This window comes from Bubalus kerabau, chromosome 4 (genome assembly GCF_029407905.1).
Source record: "Bubalus kerabau isolate K-KA32 ecotype Philippines breed swamp buffalo chromosome 4, PCC_UOA_SB_1v2, whole genome shotgun sequence".
In the NCBI taxonomy this organism is placed as follows: Eukaryota; Metazoa; Chordata; class Mammalia; order Artiodactyla; family Bovidae; genus Bubalus; species Bubalus kerabau.
The window spans coordinates 13,936,535-13,952,059 of NC_073627.1; the positions used below are offsets into that span (position 1 = coordinate 13,936,535).

At 53.6% G+C, this 15,525-nt stretch overlaps 1 protein-coding gene across 1 annotated transcript; it reads right to left on the bottom strand.

Annotated features, from left to right (window-relative positions):
• Positions 1-5,645: 5,645 nt before the first annotated feature.
• LOC129651151 (secreted and transmembrane protein 1A-like) lies at positions 5,646-8,464 on the bottom strand. Its single transcript, XM_055579846.1, has 5 exons — positions 8,234-8,464; positions 7,705-8,019; positions 7,094-7,126; positions 6,680-6,840; positions 5,646-5,960 (listed from the first exon to the last, which is right to left on the bottom strand). Exons 1-4 carry the CDS (start codon positions 8,319-8,321, stop codon positions 6,719-6,721), a joined length of 558 nt encoding a protein of 185 aa, XP_055435821.1. The 5' UTR covers positions 8,322-8,464; the 3' UTR covers positions 5,646-5,960; positions 6,680-6,718.
• Positions 8,465-15,525: the final 7,061 nt, after the last annotated feature.

Here is a 15,525-nt window from a genome sequence, read left to right on the forward strand (position 1 = left end):
CTGTATTATAACATGAGGAATGTACATAGGAATAAATGTCAGAGCAGGGGCAGGGAGTAGCCAGAAGGCTGGGGAGTGCAGCAAGGATGAGGAGCAGAGGAGTCATGGGCTGTTAGTTAGGCAGTGCGGAGGAAACGACACCCTAGGAGTAGAACACAGCTAGCAACGTAGGCGATACCCACGGAAAGACGAAGGCTAGGTGGCCGGTCCTGAGAGGAGACAGTTACTAGGCCTACAGCAAGGATTAAGCTTAAGAGTGCTGTTATAGTTAGAGAGACAGGGAGAGGCCAGTCAGGGCGAGGGGAAAGGCCCCAGGTTGGTGGTGGTTTGAGTCTGAGGAGGAACACTGCTTATTAGGATGTAGAATGGCGTAGAGAATGAGAGTAAAGAGCTCAGTTTCGTCTGGAGTCAGGTGGCAGGAGGCTCCCTGGAGCCACAGCTGAGACACCAGTGTAGTCAGGTCTTGGAGGAGGTTCCTGTCGGGGCGCTGGTCCAGGGGTCTTGTAGTAGTTGGGTCAGGAACAGCTGTAGGTTGAGGAGAGTCCAGGTCATTCAGTGCCTTCTTGGATGGTTGACAGAGGTTGTCGCCGGGTGAATTTTAAGGAGGTGGGTCCTGTGAGGGAGACCCGATAGGTGTCATTTAAGGAGGGCAGCGCAGGATCGGAGGTGACCCGTTTTAGGTGAGACGGGTGTACCCAGGAGGTGACCTCGAGTTTATCTGCAGTTGGGGTGAGGAGGATGATTTTGAATGGTCCCTGCCACTTTGGGGTTAGGTCACCCTGGGGATTATCAGACAGATAGACCGTGTCCCCAATTTGTAAAGGGGGCAGGGAGGCTTGGGGGTCAGGGGCAGGCAAGTTGCGGTTGAAATATTTCCAGAGGCCATTGCGGAGTTCCACCAGCAGAGGGGCGTGTAAGAAGCTTGGTATGGGAGGAGGTTCAGGGCGGCGGCCAGGAGGGAGCATGGGCCTTCCACACATCACCTCAAAGGGGCTCAGCCCCAGGGGCTTTCTGGACAAAGCCCATATTCTGAGGAGAACAATTGGCACAAGTTTAGTCCAATCCAGATGTACTTCGAGGGTTAGTTTGGTAAGGGTTTCTTTGATTTTTCTATTCATCCTTTCTACCTTTCCTGAGGACTGGGGACCGCACGGAATGTGAAATTTCCAGGGTATCTGTAAGAATTGGACAAGTTGTTGGGTGACCTTGAACGTGAATTCCGGGCCATTATCAGACTGTAGGGATGAAGGCAGGCCACACCTGGGGATAATTTTTGTGAGGAGGATTTGGGCCCCGGTGTGGGCTCTTGTGTTTGTGGTGGGGAATGCTTCTACCCATCCTGAAAAGGTGTCCACAAGGCCCAGGAGGTATCTGACTCTCCGGACCAGGGGTGTGTGAGTAAAGTCTATCTGCCAATCCTGTGCTGGGAGGCTGCCTCGCATGTGATGGGCTGGAAAGGATGTGGGTATAAGGTTGGAATTGGGGTTAGTACGCTGACATGTTTGACAGGAGCGGGTAAGGTTATCTAAATATTGTTGGTCAGCATTGGATATGGGGAAGTGATTACGGAGGAACTGTCGGAGTGTCTTGGATGAGGGATGAAAAAGTGAGTGTAGATAAGAGAGGATTTCTGTGGTGGTGAGAGAAAAAAAGAAAGTCTACCAGAAGCACTCCAGGTTTACGTCTTTGATGTTTGGTGTATATAAGCGAAGGTCTACGGCTAATGGATTCCATATCTGCGGGGCCCCCTCTCCGTTTCTCAGATGGGGCCAGAGTGGGAGGTTTCATCCAGATCAGCATCACTCAGGCCTTTAGGATCAGAGACATTCCTTAATCCATGCACCCCAGAAGCATGAACCCTAAGTCCCCTCGGTGGCCTGGTAGGCAGGGGCAGGGAGCTGGGCCCAGGTCACAGGGCTCAGGCCCTCTCTGTGCCTCACGGGAACCCAGGGGAACCCCAGCCTGGCTCACAGGGCAGCATCCGTTCTGCAGGTGGTGGCAGGGGGACACGCAGAGACCTGAAAGCCAAGGGGGAAGGTGTGCCTCCCCCCCCGGGCACTGGGGAGGCAGTGGGCGCGAGTCAGCGGGAATCTGAGCAGAGGCATGCTGCTGCCTTCCCTCCCTGGGAACCTTCCAGCAGGGCAGCCTGAGAGGGCAGGTGGTCTGAAACCAGAACCCTTTGCAAGAATAGGTGATTTCAGCCGTGATGGGGAGATGGACATTTTGCTATATCTGGTTTCAGCTGATAGCTGCCCACATAGACTTTATGAAAGAAAAAAAAATTGCTACATTCCAGGGAAATGAATGGGTTAAACCCAGTTGGTCTGTGTGGCCATGGGATGTGGCTGGGAACCCCAAACACTGGAGCAGGGTCAGCCAGATGCAAAGGCATGCTCGAGGGCCACTCTCTGGCTTCGCTGGAGGCTCAGATGGGAAAAAATCCATCTGACAGAGCACTTCCCTCCCAGTTATAGGTATTTGTGTCCCTTTCTCCTGATGCTGCAGTGGCCCCATGTCTCAGTCTCTGGGCCACTCACCATTGTTCCTCTCCAGGCCCAAGGCCTCATTCATTGTTAATGGCTACCGGGGCTGTTGTGGAGAGGTCAGTCCTTCCCAGCCTGGGGTGTTGTAGGGAGGCCAGGACAATGGTGACCATGTGGGCCTCAGTCTGTAGTTTTGGGACCCTGGGTTGAGGGGCTGGAAGCGTGGCAGCTCTCCCAGGGCCGAGGCTCCCACAGAAGCCAGGTTCTCCCCAGGTGTTCTGGGCCCATGGCACTGGCATCCCCTCCTTGTTTGGAGGACTGTGGCCTGGAGGCTGAGTCCCCTCCTCTGCCTTCCTCTTGGCCCAGGGCGAATAAAAGAGGATGGTAAATCTCCTTTTAAGCCTGGACCCTGACCCTGAGGGTTCAGAGATGCTTGAAGAGGAGACAGATTCTGGGCAACCAGGAAGAGGAAGACGTTTCTCTGTCCTGGCAGCCTTGGTTAGAGGGCCAAGCTTCCAGTGTTGGCCCAAAGCCACATGTGCGTGTGCTGGGTGTGTGCGTGTGGTTCACACATGGCCCACGCGTGGCCAGACAGCCCTAAGAGATTTCCTCCCTGGAGACACCCTCCTCTGACTGGACACTCCTGTGCTGATGGTTCGGGGTCCTGGGTGGGGTTTCGGGTTGGGGTGGATTAGGTTTGCTGGGTGACCACCCCTGGGCTGTCCACCTACCTACAGACACTTGTTGCATGAGGGGGTATCTATTTCAGGGGCAGAATCTTGCCAAAGGCTCAGAGGATCCTAGCAAAATTGTTTGCAGGAACCAATAAAAGCATCAGGCTTGTCAAGCACACCCCATTCCGACCTCGTCCTGCCTTTGTTCATCACCAGCACTCCCTGGGCGCCCGCGTGTGCCAGAGCCAGTGCCAAGGGCAGAGGGTGAGATAAACGAGAGGCCCATGGCCTGGAGATGACTCCAGGGAAGGATGAGCAGACCTGCAGCAGGACACACAGAACCTGTTGGGAGAGGGGTGCCGAACCTCAGGGGCCATAGAAGTAAAGGACAGGAGGTGAGAGAGGTCAGGTGGCACATCTAGGAACAGGGTTCCAAGCAGAGGCATCAGCACACGCATGGTCCCCAAGGCCAGAGAATGCCTGGGGTTTCTGAGGGCCTGCCAGAGGGCCAGTGTGGCTGAGGACGAGCAAGGGGGGCCCGGGGGGAAGGGTCTCTAGGGCACTGCAAGGACTCAGAGCTAAACTTCCTTTAGAGAAATCCTTGAATGTACAGATAAGCAACAAGTCAAAAATTAAAATTAGTCAAAGACCCAGACACAGTATTTCTTTCTAGGTTTCCTGCCTTGGGTGTGCAGGGGCTGAATGACTTAAAGTGAGCCCATCCCACCGTAATAGCAATATTAAAATGACCTTTGAATGACTTTCAAAGCATCAACACCTTTGGTCTGTTTTAGGCCAAATGGAACAGATTTCCACGGCCCCCAAAGCATGGCGGTCCCACGTGCTGTGCCCACTGTGTCTGAGGGGCCTGGCCCAGGGGATGGAACAAACCCAGCATTTCTGGCATGAACCTTTCTTTAACCTGTGAGATGCAAATGCAGTCAGTTCTAGACCTGGAGTCTGGGTGCCAGCGAAGCTGTTCTGGGATTGTTACGCTCCTGTGAGAACACAGTTGCCAGGCACCGTGCATTGATCCAATCTGAGATTCTTCATGGTGAGTGAGGACTCCCAGATATCTGGCTTTCTGCATGGATTTGGACTCCTTTTTTTTTTTTTAATATATATATATATTTGGCTGTGTCGGGTCTCATGGGCTCTCTAGTTGTGGCATGTAGATTTAGCTGCCACACAGCACTTGGGATCTTAATTCCCTCACCAGGGATGGAACCCGCGTCCCCCGCATTGCAAGGCGAATTCTTAACCACTGGACCACCAGGGAAGCCCTCGTTGGCACTTTTTAGCTTGTGAGACTCACAGCAGGTTCTTTCAGTTTTTTATTTTCTCCACTTAAGGATATATTTCTCAGCTCATTCGATGACTCGCTCCTAGGTTTAGTGTAGTCATCTTGAGGATTAGCAATGTGGACGTTTTGCAAAGCACGGAAGGTAGCACTTCTACAAAAACCTTCTTTTTTTCCCATTATATGTACCTTTTAGGAAAGTTATGACCCACCCAGATAGCATATTCAAAAGCAGAGACATTACTTTGCCAACAAAGGTTCGTCTAGTCAAGGCTATGGTTTTTCCTGTGGTCATGTATGGATGTGAGAGTTGGACTGTGAAGAAGGCTGAACACCAAAGAATTGATGCTTTTGAGCTGTGGTGTTGGAGAAGACTCTTGAGAGTCCCTTGAACTGCAAGGAGATCCAACCAGTCCAATCTAAAGGAGATCATCCCTGGGTGTTCTTTGGAAGGAATGATGCTAAAGCTGAAACTCCAGTACTTTGGCCACATCATGCGAAGAGTTGACTCATTGGAAAAGATTCTGATGATGGGAGGGATTCAGGGCAAGAAAAGAAGGGGACAACAGAGGATGAGATGGCTGGATGGCATCATTGACTCGATGGACATGAGTCTGAGTGAACTCCGGGAGTTGGTGATGGACAGGGAGGCCTGGTGTGCTGCGATTCATGGGGTCGCAAAGAGTCAGACACAACTGAGCGACTGATCTGATGTGATCTGATCTGAGGAACATATTCAATGAACCACCAACCAGCTCGATCTTTAAAGGAACTTCTCTAGGCTGAAAAGAAAAGGCCACGAGAAACAGGAAAAGGATGAAATAAGAGGGCTCACCAGTAAAGGCAAACATACAGTAGAAGTAGGACACCATCCACGCACACAAACAAGAGGTCAAAACCAGTAATCACGAGAGGAGGAGAGGAGGAGAGGACTCACGCAGGACATTCGAAATGCACTGGAAAGGAAGAGATGAGCAACTGAAAACCCTCCTGCACGTATATGTAGACTGCTGTATCGAAAGCTCATGGTCACCACAAACCAGAAGTCATTATCATAGATATACACACTCAAAAGAAAAAGGAATTCAAGTGCATCACGAAAGTCATCAAATCATAAGAGAACAAAAGAGGAAAGGACGAAAAAAAGACGTCCCAGCCCACCTCCAAAAAACCGACAAAGAATACACTCAGTGGGGTTGCACAGTTTTGCTTGTAAAGACATCTGGCATATATGGTTTGGGATGCGGTTTGGGAACAGGAAGGGGCAGCACGTGGGGCAGGTGGCAGAGAGGGGAGCCCCAGGGCTGCCCTCCCCCAGGGCAGGGAGGTTGGACACAGATTCCACCAGCAGCCACCTGTCCGGCCTCCCATCCAGAGGCGCTGCTCTACCCTTTGGGGGTGGTGGGTATCACCTCAGATGCATCATCTCAGGCCACTGATATCCTCATTTTAGTTCCACAGGTGCTTCCTGGAATGTCCCTCAAACTGGTTCTTCTTCATGTTCTAAAGACAAGAGAGTGTCCATGATCAGCTGAGGACCCCAGACTGGGGCATCTCCCAGGTGACCGAAGCGCGGCACTCCTGCCGTGGGGAGGAGCCCAGGCCTGAGTGGAGTGGAGGAAGGGAGGGTCCTGTTAGGTCAAGTGCTATGGAACGTGAGATATTTGCACTTTGGGCCCCAGAACCTGCTAAGGAGCCCTCCCTGGCATGTCCATCAGGAAGACGCCAGGAAGTTGCCAAGCTTCCTAGTCCTCAGCCTGCTCTTCTGCGCACATCCCCTCTGCAGAGTCCAGTGCGCAAGGTGCTCACAGCTCACCACCCCAGGCTCAGAGCCTCCTTACTTGGGGAAGTGGGAAGGATGGGAGGGGTGAGAGCCACGCAAGACACCTTTGCCCACAAGTGCGTCCTGTAGGAACATCCCCCACCCCCATATCTAGGTCTCCTGGAAGAAGCAGGAAGCCCCCATGCCATCCCCTAGGGGGTCCTAGGGGTGGTGTGGACTCTGTGGCCTGTCTGCGGTGGGACATCTGCGTTCTGGGACTGGGACTGCATTTGCTGGCTGGGGTCCTCTGGGGCAGCAGTTCTGGGTCTCTGGGACCTCAAACGCTCCCCATTCTCTCACTAGTCTCGGTGGGTATGAGACCATGGGGCAGAGTGTCTATGTCGGGTCTGAGATGACCCTCCCTCTCCCCAGCCCACAGACCGGGCTCAGCGGCCAATACCTTCTGGAGCTTGAAGTTCAGGGAGCCACACCTTCGGCACTAGGCCAGCGTGCAGATCAGCAGGCTGAGGAGGATGACGAGGCAAGGATGGGGAAGATTACCAGCATCTCGCTTAGTGTGTTCAGGATTATGATCGGAATGGGGTGTGCTCACCTGCTGACCTGCGATAAATGGGCGGGCAGGCCCTCCCTCCTTTGTTCACCTGTGCAGGAGCCTCCACCACCTTGGGGGCACCCTTGAGGGGGACATAGCCTGTGGTTGGGAAGCCCATGGGTGGGAGAATGGCAGGGGCATGGTGCATGGGATGAGCAGGGCTCCGGGCACAGAGGGTGAGGGTGTCTGTGGAGGGAAGACCCAAGGGGGCTTTCTGGGGGCTCCCCTCCTGTTGCCCAGGATGAAGATAGAAACACCTACCTGTGGGAGGTGTGAGAGGCAGGTAATGCGGGTCTGCCAAAGAGACACAGGGCAGGTTGCTGGGGGCCTGCCCAGGGCCTGCCCTGACACAGCCCGTCTGCCCCAGGTATCAAATAAGCCCTGGATAGGGAGTTCATGAAGGCCTCACTGGGTTCCCCGCACAGCACCCGGCTACGCTGAGGGGTGCCTACTCAGCTCCTCCCACTGTTCCTTGTCCGGGGCAAAGCTGGACCCCTGCTTCAAGTCCCCAGCTCTCAGGGTGACTCTGCGTATGAACAGGAGAAGCGGGAGAGGGAGCGACGGTGACTTGGGGAGTTTGCAGCAAAGCAAGGGGTGGGGGTGGGGGGATAGGCGGTGTTTAGGGAGGGAGGTGCCAGCTCCCTGAGCACATGGGGACAGTGAGCAGGCACACGTGCCGGGCTGCCCTGAGAAGCTCAGAGAGGGCACAGCCATGGCATGGGTGGGGCAGGGTGGAAGTCCTCTTCAGGCCTCATCTCCGTGGCTCTGGCCACCTCAGGTGGGCAGGAATCACTCCTCCCTAGTTGCTCCGCACTCCTGCCGCCAAAAACAGAAGCTCTTGGGGTCAATACCCCGCACCCTGCCCTGCTCACCTACGACGGTCAGTGTGGTGATTTCGGTATTTATCTGGCGTCCCTGCAGAGTCCACTTGTACAGCCCTGCCTGGGTGTCCTGGGCTTTATCAGTTATTAGGTACGCCTGGCCCTTCCAAATCCAGAGACCCCATCCATCCTGGCAGAAGTCTCCTGGAGGCTTTACACTGCAGATGAGCTTCCAGGGTACCGTGGGGTTCACTTTCACGGAGATGTTGATGTGGGAGAAGGCATTGGAGATGCGACATGTCATCGTGGCTGGCTTGCCCCTCGACACAGAAACCACACCCTTGGTGCAGTTGGGTTTGTCCCAGGCTGTGCGGGGAAAGTCACACGTGTGGGTCATGGCTGGACCTCAGGAAATCCAGTGACTGCCCTTCCTGGGGTCACTGGAACTACCTGGAGCCTGGGCCCCTCCTGGCCTGATCTAGGTCTTTCTTCCCACACCCATCTTGCCCCTGCTGCATTCCCCGCCCCCTCTCCCCTCCCCTCCTTCCCCTGCAGGCAGAGTTGGGACCAGGCAACTTACTTCCACTCTGAGCACTCCTGACGGCAGCCAAGAACAAGAGGACCCAGAACATCCTGGGAGCGAGGAGAGTGGATGCTGACGTCAGCATGGCCAGCAGGATGTGGATGAGTTTTAAGGGGTCCCTCGTCCTCCTTACTGATTTTGGGGACACTCCCTGGAGGAAGGAAAGCTGATGAGTCAGAGTTCCCTTAGGCTCCTTGGGAAGCCAGTGAGAGGGGCTGCACCCTGGCCAGGGTGGGCGAGGGTCCCCAAGCTCCTCCCTGACCCAACTGTGTCATGACCCTTCTCAACACCTTTATAATGTCTGCAGTGGGACCACTGTCAGACAGATGAGAAACAGATGAGACAGGAAACAAGTCCCTGGGACACAAGTGCATTTATATTGCTGGGGTTATCTTGAATTTTATATAAAACATGCAAACTCCCTGAGCCATGTGTCCTGTAGAGACGGTCGTGACACACAGAATCTCGTGTGGCCACTTGAACCTGACACCAGCCTAAGACCACCTTGGATGCTCCCTGCCCCTCTTCCACTCTTGCATTCTGAGGATTGGCATTTGCAGACATTTGGTCCACTCTCCAGATGTGCTTTTATCAACAAAAAGAGTCTTCCTGTGGAACTCGTGGATTACAGTCCGGAAAGCTGTACTTCCACTTCCTCTGAAACAAATGCTCATCTCAGGCTTTGGCATCCAGTAAAACAGACATTTGGGCTTCCCAGACGGCACAGTGGTAAAGAATCTGCCTGCCGATGCAGGAGACACAAGAGATGAGGGTTCAATCCCTGAGTCAGGGAGATCCTCTGGAGTAGGAAATGGCACCAACTCCAGTAGCCTTTCCTGGCAAATTCCATGGACAGACTCAGACATGACTGAGCGACTAACACTTTCACTTTTCATAATGACATGTAGCTACCATTAGGTACTACACAGAGGATGAGATGGTTAGATAGTATCACCAACTCAATGGACATGAATTTGAGCAAACTCAGGAGATAGTGCAGGACAGAGGAGCCTGGGGGGTTACAATCCATGGAGTTACAAAGAATGGGATGTGACTTAGTGACTGAACAACAACAAACAGTAGCTTCACTGCCCGAAAAATCCTCTGTGTTCCATCCATTCATCCATCCTTCCCCACAACTCCTGACAACCATCGATCTTTTGACTGTGTCGAGTTTTGCCTTTTCCAGAATGCCATGGACTTGGTAGCCTTTGGTTTTGAATTCAGTGTCTGATTTTCCTTTTCCACTTTGCGGGGTACTGGGCAGAAGGGCTAGGAGCAAAGGAAAGTGTGGACCTAATCGCTTCCAAGAGCTGAGGGCCATTGGTGACCAGCCCCAGTCCTGACTCCAGGAGACTCTGGGTCAAACAAGGAGAATGACATGGCGAGGGACAGTCTCAGCCCCCAGACCCCTGTGACCGGTGCTGCTGTCTCTGGCTTCCCTTGATTTTCTAAACTTGCTTCTATTCCTAATTTACTGTCAGAAGGACAGCCTTCTTTTCTCACATAAGAACAACATTTGTAGTTGAGGAAGAAAGAAGTTACCTGAGACATGCGTGTTCTGTGCACACAGATGTATGTGATTTTACATACGTGGAATCAGGTTAGACAGCCCACTACTGTCTCTCTCTTCTCACCCTCTGTACTGTATGTACTAGGGTGAATGTTGCTCTTTAGTCGCTAAGCCATGTCTGACTCTTTGCAACCCCATGTACTGGAGCCCACCAGGCTCTGCTGTCCATGGGATCTCCCTTGCAAGAATATTGGAGTGGGTTGCCATTTCCTTCTCTAGGGGATCTTCCCGACTCAGGGATCAAACTCACCTCTCCTGCATTGGCAGGCACTTTATTTACCACTGATCCATCAGGAAAAGGTGAAACGTGGCCCCAAAACACATGTCCACCCAGAATCTGTGAAGGTGACCTTACTTGGAAATAGAGTCTTTGCAGCCATAAATAAAGAGGAAGTTGTATTAGAGCAGTGTGGGCCCCAATGCAATGTGTCTGGCTTTCTTGTAAGAAGAGAGAAATTTGTCAGAAACAGACAAGGGAGAGGCCCGGAGCTGACAGAGGCACAGACTGGAGGGATGTGGCCACAAGCCAAGGGACGCCAGAGCCGCCAGAAGCTGGAAGAGACAAGGAAGGATATTTCCCTGCAGCCGTGCTGACACTCACAGACTTTCTACCACCACTTGGAGTCCTCCTGAGGGAGTATGGCCTGTGCACAGGTGAGCCCTGGCCATCTTCTGTCATGTTATCCAAGGCTGCTGAAGTGCGGGCTCCCAGACGGGCACCGGTGGGGACTCCCTGCCGCTCTTTCCGCTGCCCCCAAACCTCCAGTCTTCCCCGAGCCTTCCCCTGGCCATGGCAGGGCTCTGCCCTCACACACATGAACCTCTCAGTCCAACTGCATGAGCTCCCTGAGATTCTCACTGGGAAGGGCTCTGGAGGGTTCCAGAATCTGGACAGGGATGCCAGGGTCCCTTCCCACCAGTCTCTGCGCCCAAACTCCAACCACCTTGGGCCTGGCTCCTCATTGTCAGATGATACAGCCTAGGAGCTAAGAAGAACTCCAGGTTGGGGTAGATCCTTGAAAACATAGACCAGTCTCAACTAAACCAAATCTGTACAATGGAGACACAGACTTTTCCACTTTATAGAGTGCAGAAGGGGTGTCTGCAAAGAGCTGGACTGGGAATGGATGAGCTGGAATGGGAGGGGCATCTGGTCTGAGAATCGAGGAGTTGGACTGCGATGGAGGGGCTGGTCTGAGGATGGACTAGCTGGAATGGGGATGGGGGCAGCTGGTCTGGGCTGGAGGACTGGACTGGGGATGGGAGGAGCTCCCCTTGTCCTCAGGCACCTTGGCCAGCCTTATCAGTCTGGGGTTCCACTGCTGTCTTATTTTTAAATATAGGTATATTTTGTGCAATATTTGCCACATATTTACATTTCAAAGTGATTCGTTATCTGAAATTCATATGGGTTTTTAAGTTTGGCATTTCCACTCCTCTGCCTGAGTCCCTCCTCTTGTCTTTGATGCTGCAAAGGACAGGAAAATGGGAGAGAGAGAGGCCAGGGCAGAACAGGGGAAGAGAGGGATGAGAAGGCAGAGGGTTGGGGGTGGTACTGGAAGACTGCATGCATGGGGCAAGACCTGGAGGGCCCTGAGGTTTCTGGAGTTGGGAAAAGTGAGGCAACAATTCACCATTCTCTCAGATCACTGTCACAGCTGCTGGTATCTCCGTGTATTAAGCCGGGGCACACAGCTGGGGTTTGTGCTGTCACTGGGGACCTGATCACATTTGAGAGTCAGCGGAACACCTTGGAAAGTGCATGCCGTTGCCAGCACTTTGTCCTGCCACAGGACCTTGGGGAAACTGAGGCAGCAGGTATGTGGCTCGAGGCTTATCAGCTGACCAGGGGCCACGGGTTCTCAGTCAGCAGGGATCTCCATTCCTGCAGCACCAGGAGAAGCTGGACCAGGTTACCCACGCAAAGGCTCAGTGGTAACGTGTATGTACCTGGATGTTTACATGGGAGGGTGAGCACCCTGCTGTCCAGGCAGGCCTTTCACCACAGTGTGGAGGGAGGCAACCAATCACCTTCAGGAGACACTGAAAGGGAGCCCCAACCCTGGCTCAGAGGGAAGGGATGCCCCAGTCCAGGGAGCCTTTGCTGTGTCCTGTCCCTGCTGCTATGGCCAGAAGGGAGGGTCCTTGGTGCTGCTCCTGCTGCTGCTATGTCGCTTTAGTTGTGTCTGACTCTGTGCAACCCCATAAACAGCAGCCCACCAGGCTCCCCCGTCCCTGGTATTTTCCAGGCAAGAACACTGGAGTGGGTTGCCATTTCCTTCTCCAATGCATGACAGTGAAAAGTGAAAGTGAAGTCGCTCAGTCATCTCAGACTCTGTGCAACCCCGTGGACTGCAGCCCACCAGCCTCCTCCATCCATGGGATTATCCAGGCAAGATTACTGGACTTAGTTGTCATTGCCTACTCTGGAGGGATCCCTACTGGCAGTAATAAGTTCCTGCAGGCCTGGGGGCTGAGTCTGTAAACTATTGCTGCTCTCACGGGCCATCAGTACCTGCCAGCCCATCAGCTGGGCTACTTCTCACTCTCTTCCACAAGGCACTTCCTCTGAGAAGCACCAGCTGGTTGCACCCTCCGCAGAGTCAAGCCTGGAGCTGCCCCTCAGAGACGCAGTTCCCCACCAGGTCAGGAAGCCTTTGTCTTTTTCCCTCCTTCAGCAGAGACGCAGAGCGCAGGGCCTGGGAGCTCAGCGCCCCATCTCCATCAACCCAGCCCCTATTTGAGTGCGATCCTACACCAGGAGCCCCAGCCACCACCCCTCCATCTCTCACCTGCGACCCGGTAACCGGCTCCTCCATGGGTGTAGCTGCAGCCTGTCTGTGCGCAGGTCTGAGCTGCTGCATTCAACCCGAATGATGATTCCAGGGCGGAGCCAGGAAAGGAGGAGGCGGGAAGGATTCAGAATCCATGCACCTCAGGTCTGATACCCAGGTCCTGTATTCAGGAAGGAAACCTCAAGTTATGGGAAGTCACTTGAGTTTCGCATAAAAGCAGAGACATTACTTTGCCAAGAAAGGTCTGACTAGTCAAAGCTATGGTTTTTCCAGTAGTCATGTATGGATGTGAGAGTTGGACTATAAAGAAAGCTGAGTTCAGAATTGATACTTTTGAACTGTGGTGTTGGAGAAGACTCTTGAAAGTCCCTTGACTGCAAGGAGATCCAACGAGTCCATCCTAAAGATCATTCCTGGGTGTTCATTGGAGGGACTGATGTTGAAGCTGAAACTCCAATACTTTGGCCCGGAAGTCCCTGGACCAGCAGGCCCGGGAGGGACATGCAGTTACAAAAACATACATAAAAGTTAGAGCCCTTCAAAGAGGCTTCCCTTCATCCCACTGAGCCTCAGAGTGGCCCTCATGCCCCGGCTTCTGGCTCTGTCTTGCCCCAGTCACCCCGCATGACCCCCAGAGAAGGTGGTGGAGGAAACTTCACACACAGAATCTGCTCTCTCCTTTCAACTTTCTGCCTCCATTCCCAGAATTACCCGAGAATCAGGATGCTTCTCTGGGAAGACTCTAGACCCAGACCAACGAGAAGGCAGCCCAGGGCCTGGGATGAGGCTCCTTCTGATCCCCGGAGACACCCTCCCTCAACAGGAGTTTCCGAGAGGCATCTCAGAAAGAGCGCTGCGAACAGAGGGAGACTCCTCAGCTGTTCCTGGGGGAGGCAGGAGCTGGGAAAGACCATCTTCAGGGGCTGCTTGAAATGGTCATCAAGGGGGAGGGTCCCTGGGGTCTGTCGTGTGGCAGAGAGGGGCCCTGCTCCTGGAAGTGCCGCTGAGCCTGGAGGAGCCAGTGCTCCTGGGACCACCTGAGGGTCTGCGGGGAAGCAGAGGATCTGGTTGGCGGCGCTCCTGTGACCGTAGCTGCCTCAGTTACAGGTTCCATACACAGTTCCTGTGTGTGGACGTGTCTGGTGTGGACTAAGGGGCTGTGGTGAGGCTGGGCACATCTGACAGTACTGTCGGGGCATCAGCAGAACCAGGCAGCCCAAACCCCCAACTGTGCAGACAGCACCGTCCCAGTTTCCCTTTGAATGCTCACCTGCCTGCATGCTAAGTCGTTTCAATGGCGTCTGACTCTTTGGGACCCACTGGCGTGCAGCCCTTCAGGCTCCTCTGTCCATGGGATTTCCCGGGCAAGAATTCTGAAGTGGGTTGCCATGCGATCCTCCAGGAGATCTTCCCGATCTGGGGCTCGAGCCTGCATGTGCTTATAGCTCCTGAATTGGCAGGCAGGTTCTAGTGCCACCCGGGAAGCCCCTTCCTTTTGAATCCATAGAAACATATACTTCCAGAAAAGCTAGACGAACATAAAATGTCATCAGGAAGTACGTCTGAGTTTGGGAACTATAGGTTTTTACAGTTTCTTCAACTTTTTTTCCTCCAGAATTTCTACAACAGTCCTGTGCTCAAGTAATCAGAGAATACTGTTTTCTTTAAGAATAAACAGCAATTTTTATTAGGTTAGAGAGAGCAGAGTTGAGGGGAGCAGAAGGGACAGTAGAATGACCCCTCCCTGGCTATCTTGGGCTTCCCCAAGGCTCCGGGGCGGTGGGTGGAAGGGCTGGGGCCAGGCTGAAATGCCCACAGGCTCTAAGTGCAAAACCCTGGGTCCTTTGAAGGCGATCACCTCCCACTTCTGACCCATCCCTGGCCGTTCCCAGGGGAGGGCTGTGGGACCCTGGTACCACCATGCTGCCTTTCCTGGGTGGAAGGTCACTCCAAGACCATCTGGAGAAGACGGGGAGTTCCCAGGGGCTCCTAGATGGTCACCAAGGCCAAGGGGCCATCCCTGAGTGATCAGCTGAGGGCTGCAGCCTGCTGGGCTTGACCCTGCACACAAAAGAGGAGCACAGAGTGTCTTGCTCACTGTCCAGTTCTGCAAAGGTTGATCCGCTGCAGCCGAGGACTCACAGTGCATGTCTGTGCTCAGACAGGAATTAGAGACGTTAACGGACTCTGTGTATCTGGACAAGCAGCCCCTCAGATGGTTAGATGCGCGTCTCAGGAAGAATTTCACTGACCCCAGCTGCTTGCGTTTTCCAGAAAAACAAAAGCACCGTCACTCTTAACTTGTGATATATTTGTTCTCTGTGGCAAATAGAGTCACTTTCGCCCAGACGTATCCTTCACCATCTGTGCATCATGCCAAGTCATCTCAGTCGTGTCCGACTCTGCGACCCTATGGCCTGTAGCTATTGGATTCTCCAGGCAAGAGTTCTGGGGTCGGTTGCCATGCCCTCCTCAGGGAATCTTCCTAACCCAGAGATCGAACCCAGGTCTCTTACGGATCCTGCATTGGTAGGCGGGTTCTTTTCCACTAGTGCTCCAGGAAAGTCCTCCTGTACTCCTGGCCAGAAGCCCCACGAACTGGCCTCTCCCATCTCTTGGGACGGATTCTCTGACTCCATCATAGCTCTCTCACTCTGTGGTTTTCTTTTAGTCAACTGCATCTGCCCCATAACACTCCCCCAACGCCACCCTGTTCAGAGGCTCACTCAGCCTTGAGTAGGTGTCAGAAGGTTCAAGGGTCTTCCCGCCCTCCTGGCCTGAGAAGATTGGCCCTCAGCGCCAGGACACTCCAGGAGCACAGATGCCCCTCCTGTCCTCCCATTCCTCACCCCAACCCTGGGTCAGTGCTTACTTCCTCTGCATCCTCATTTGAATTCTGACCTTCTCTCCTGGTTGAGGCT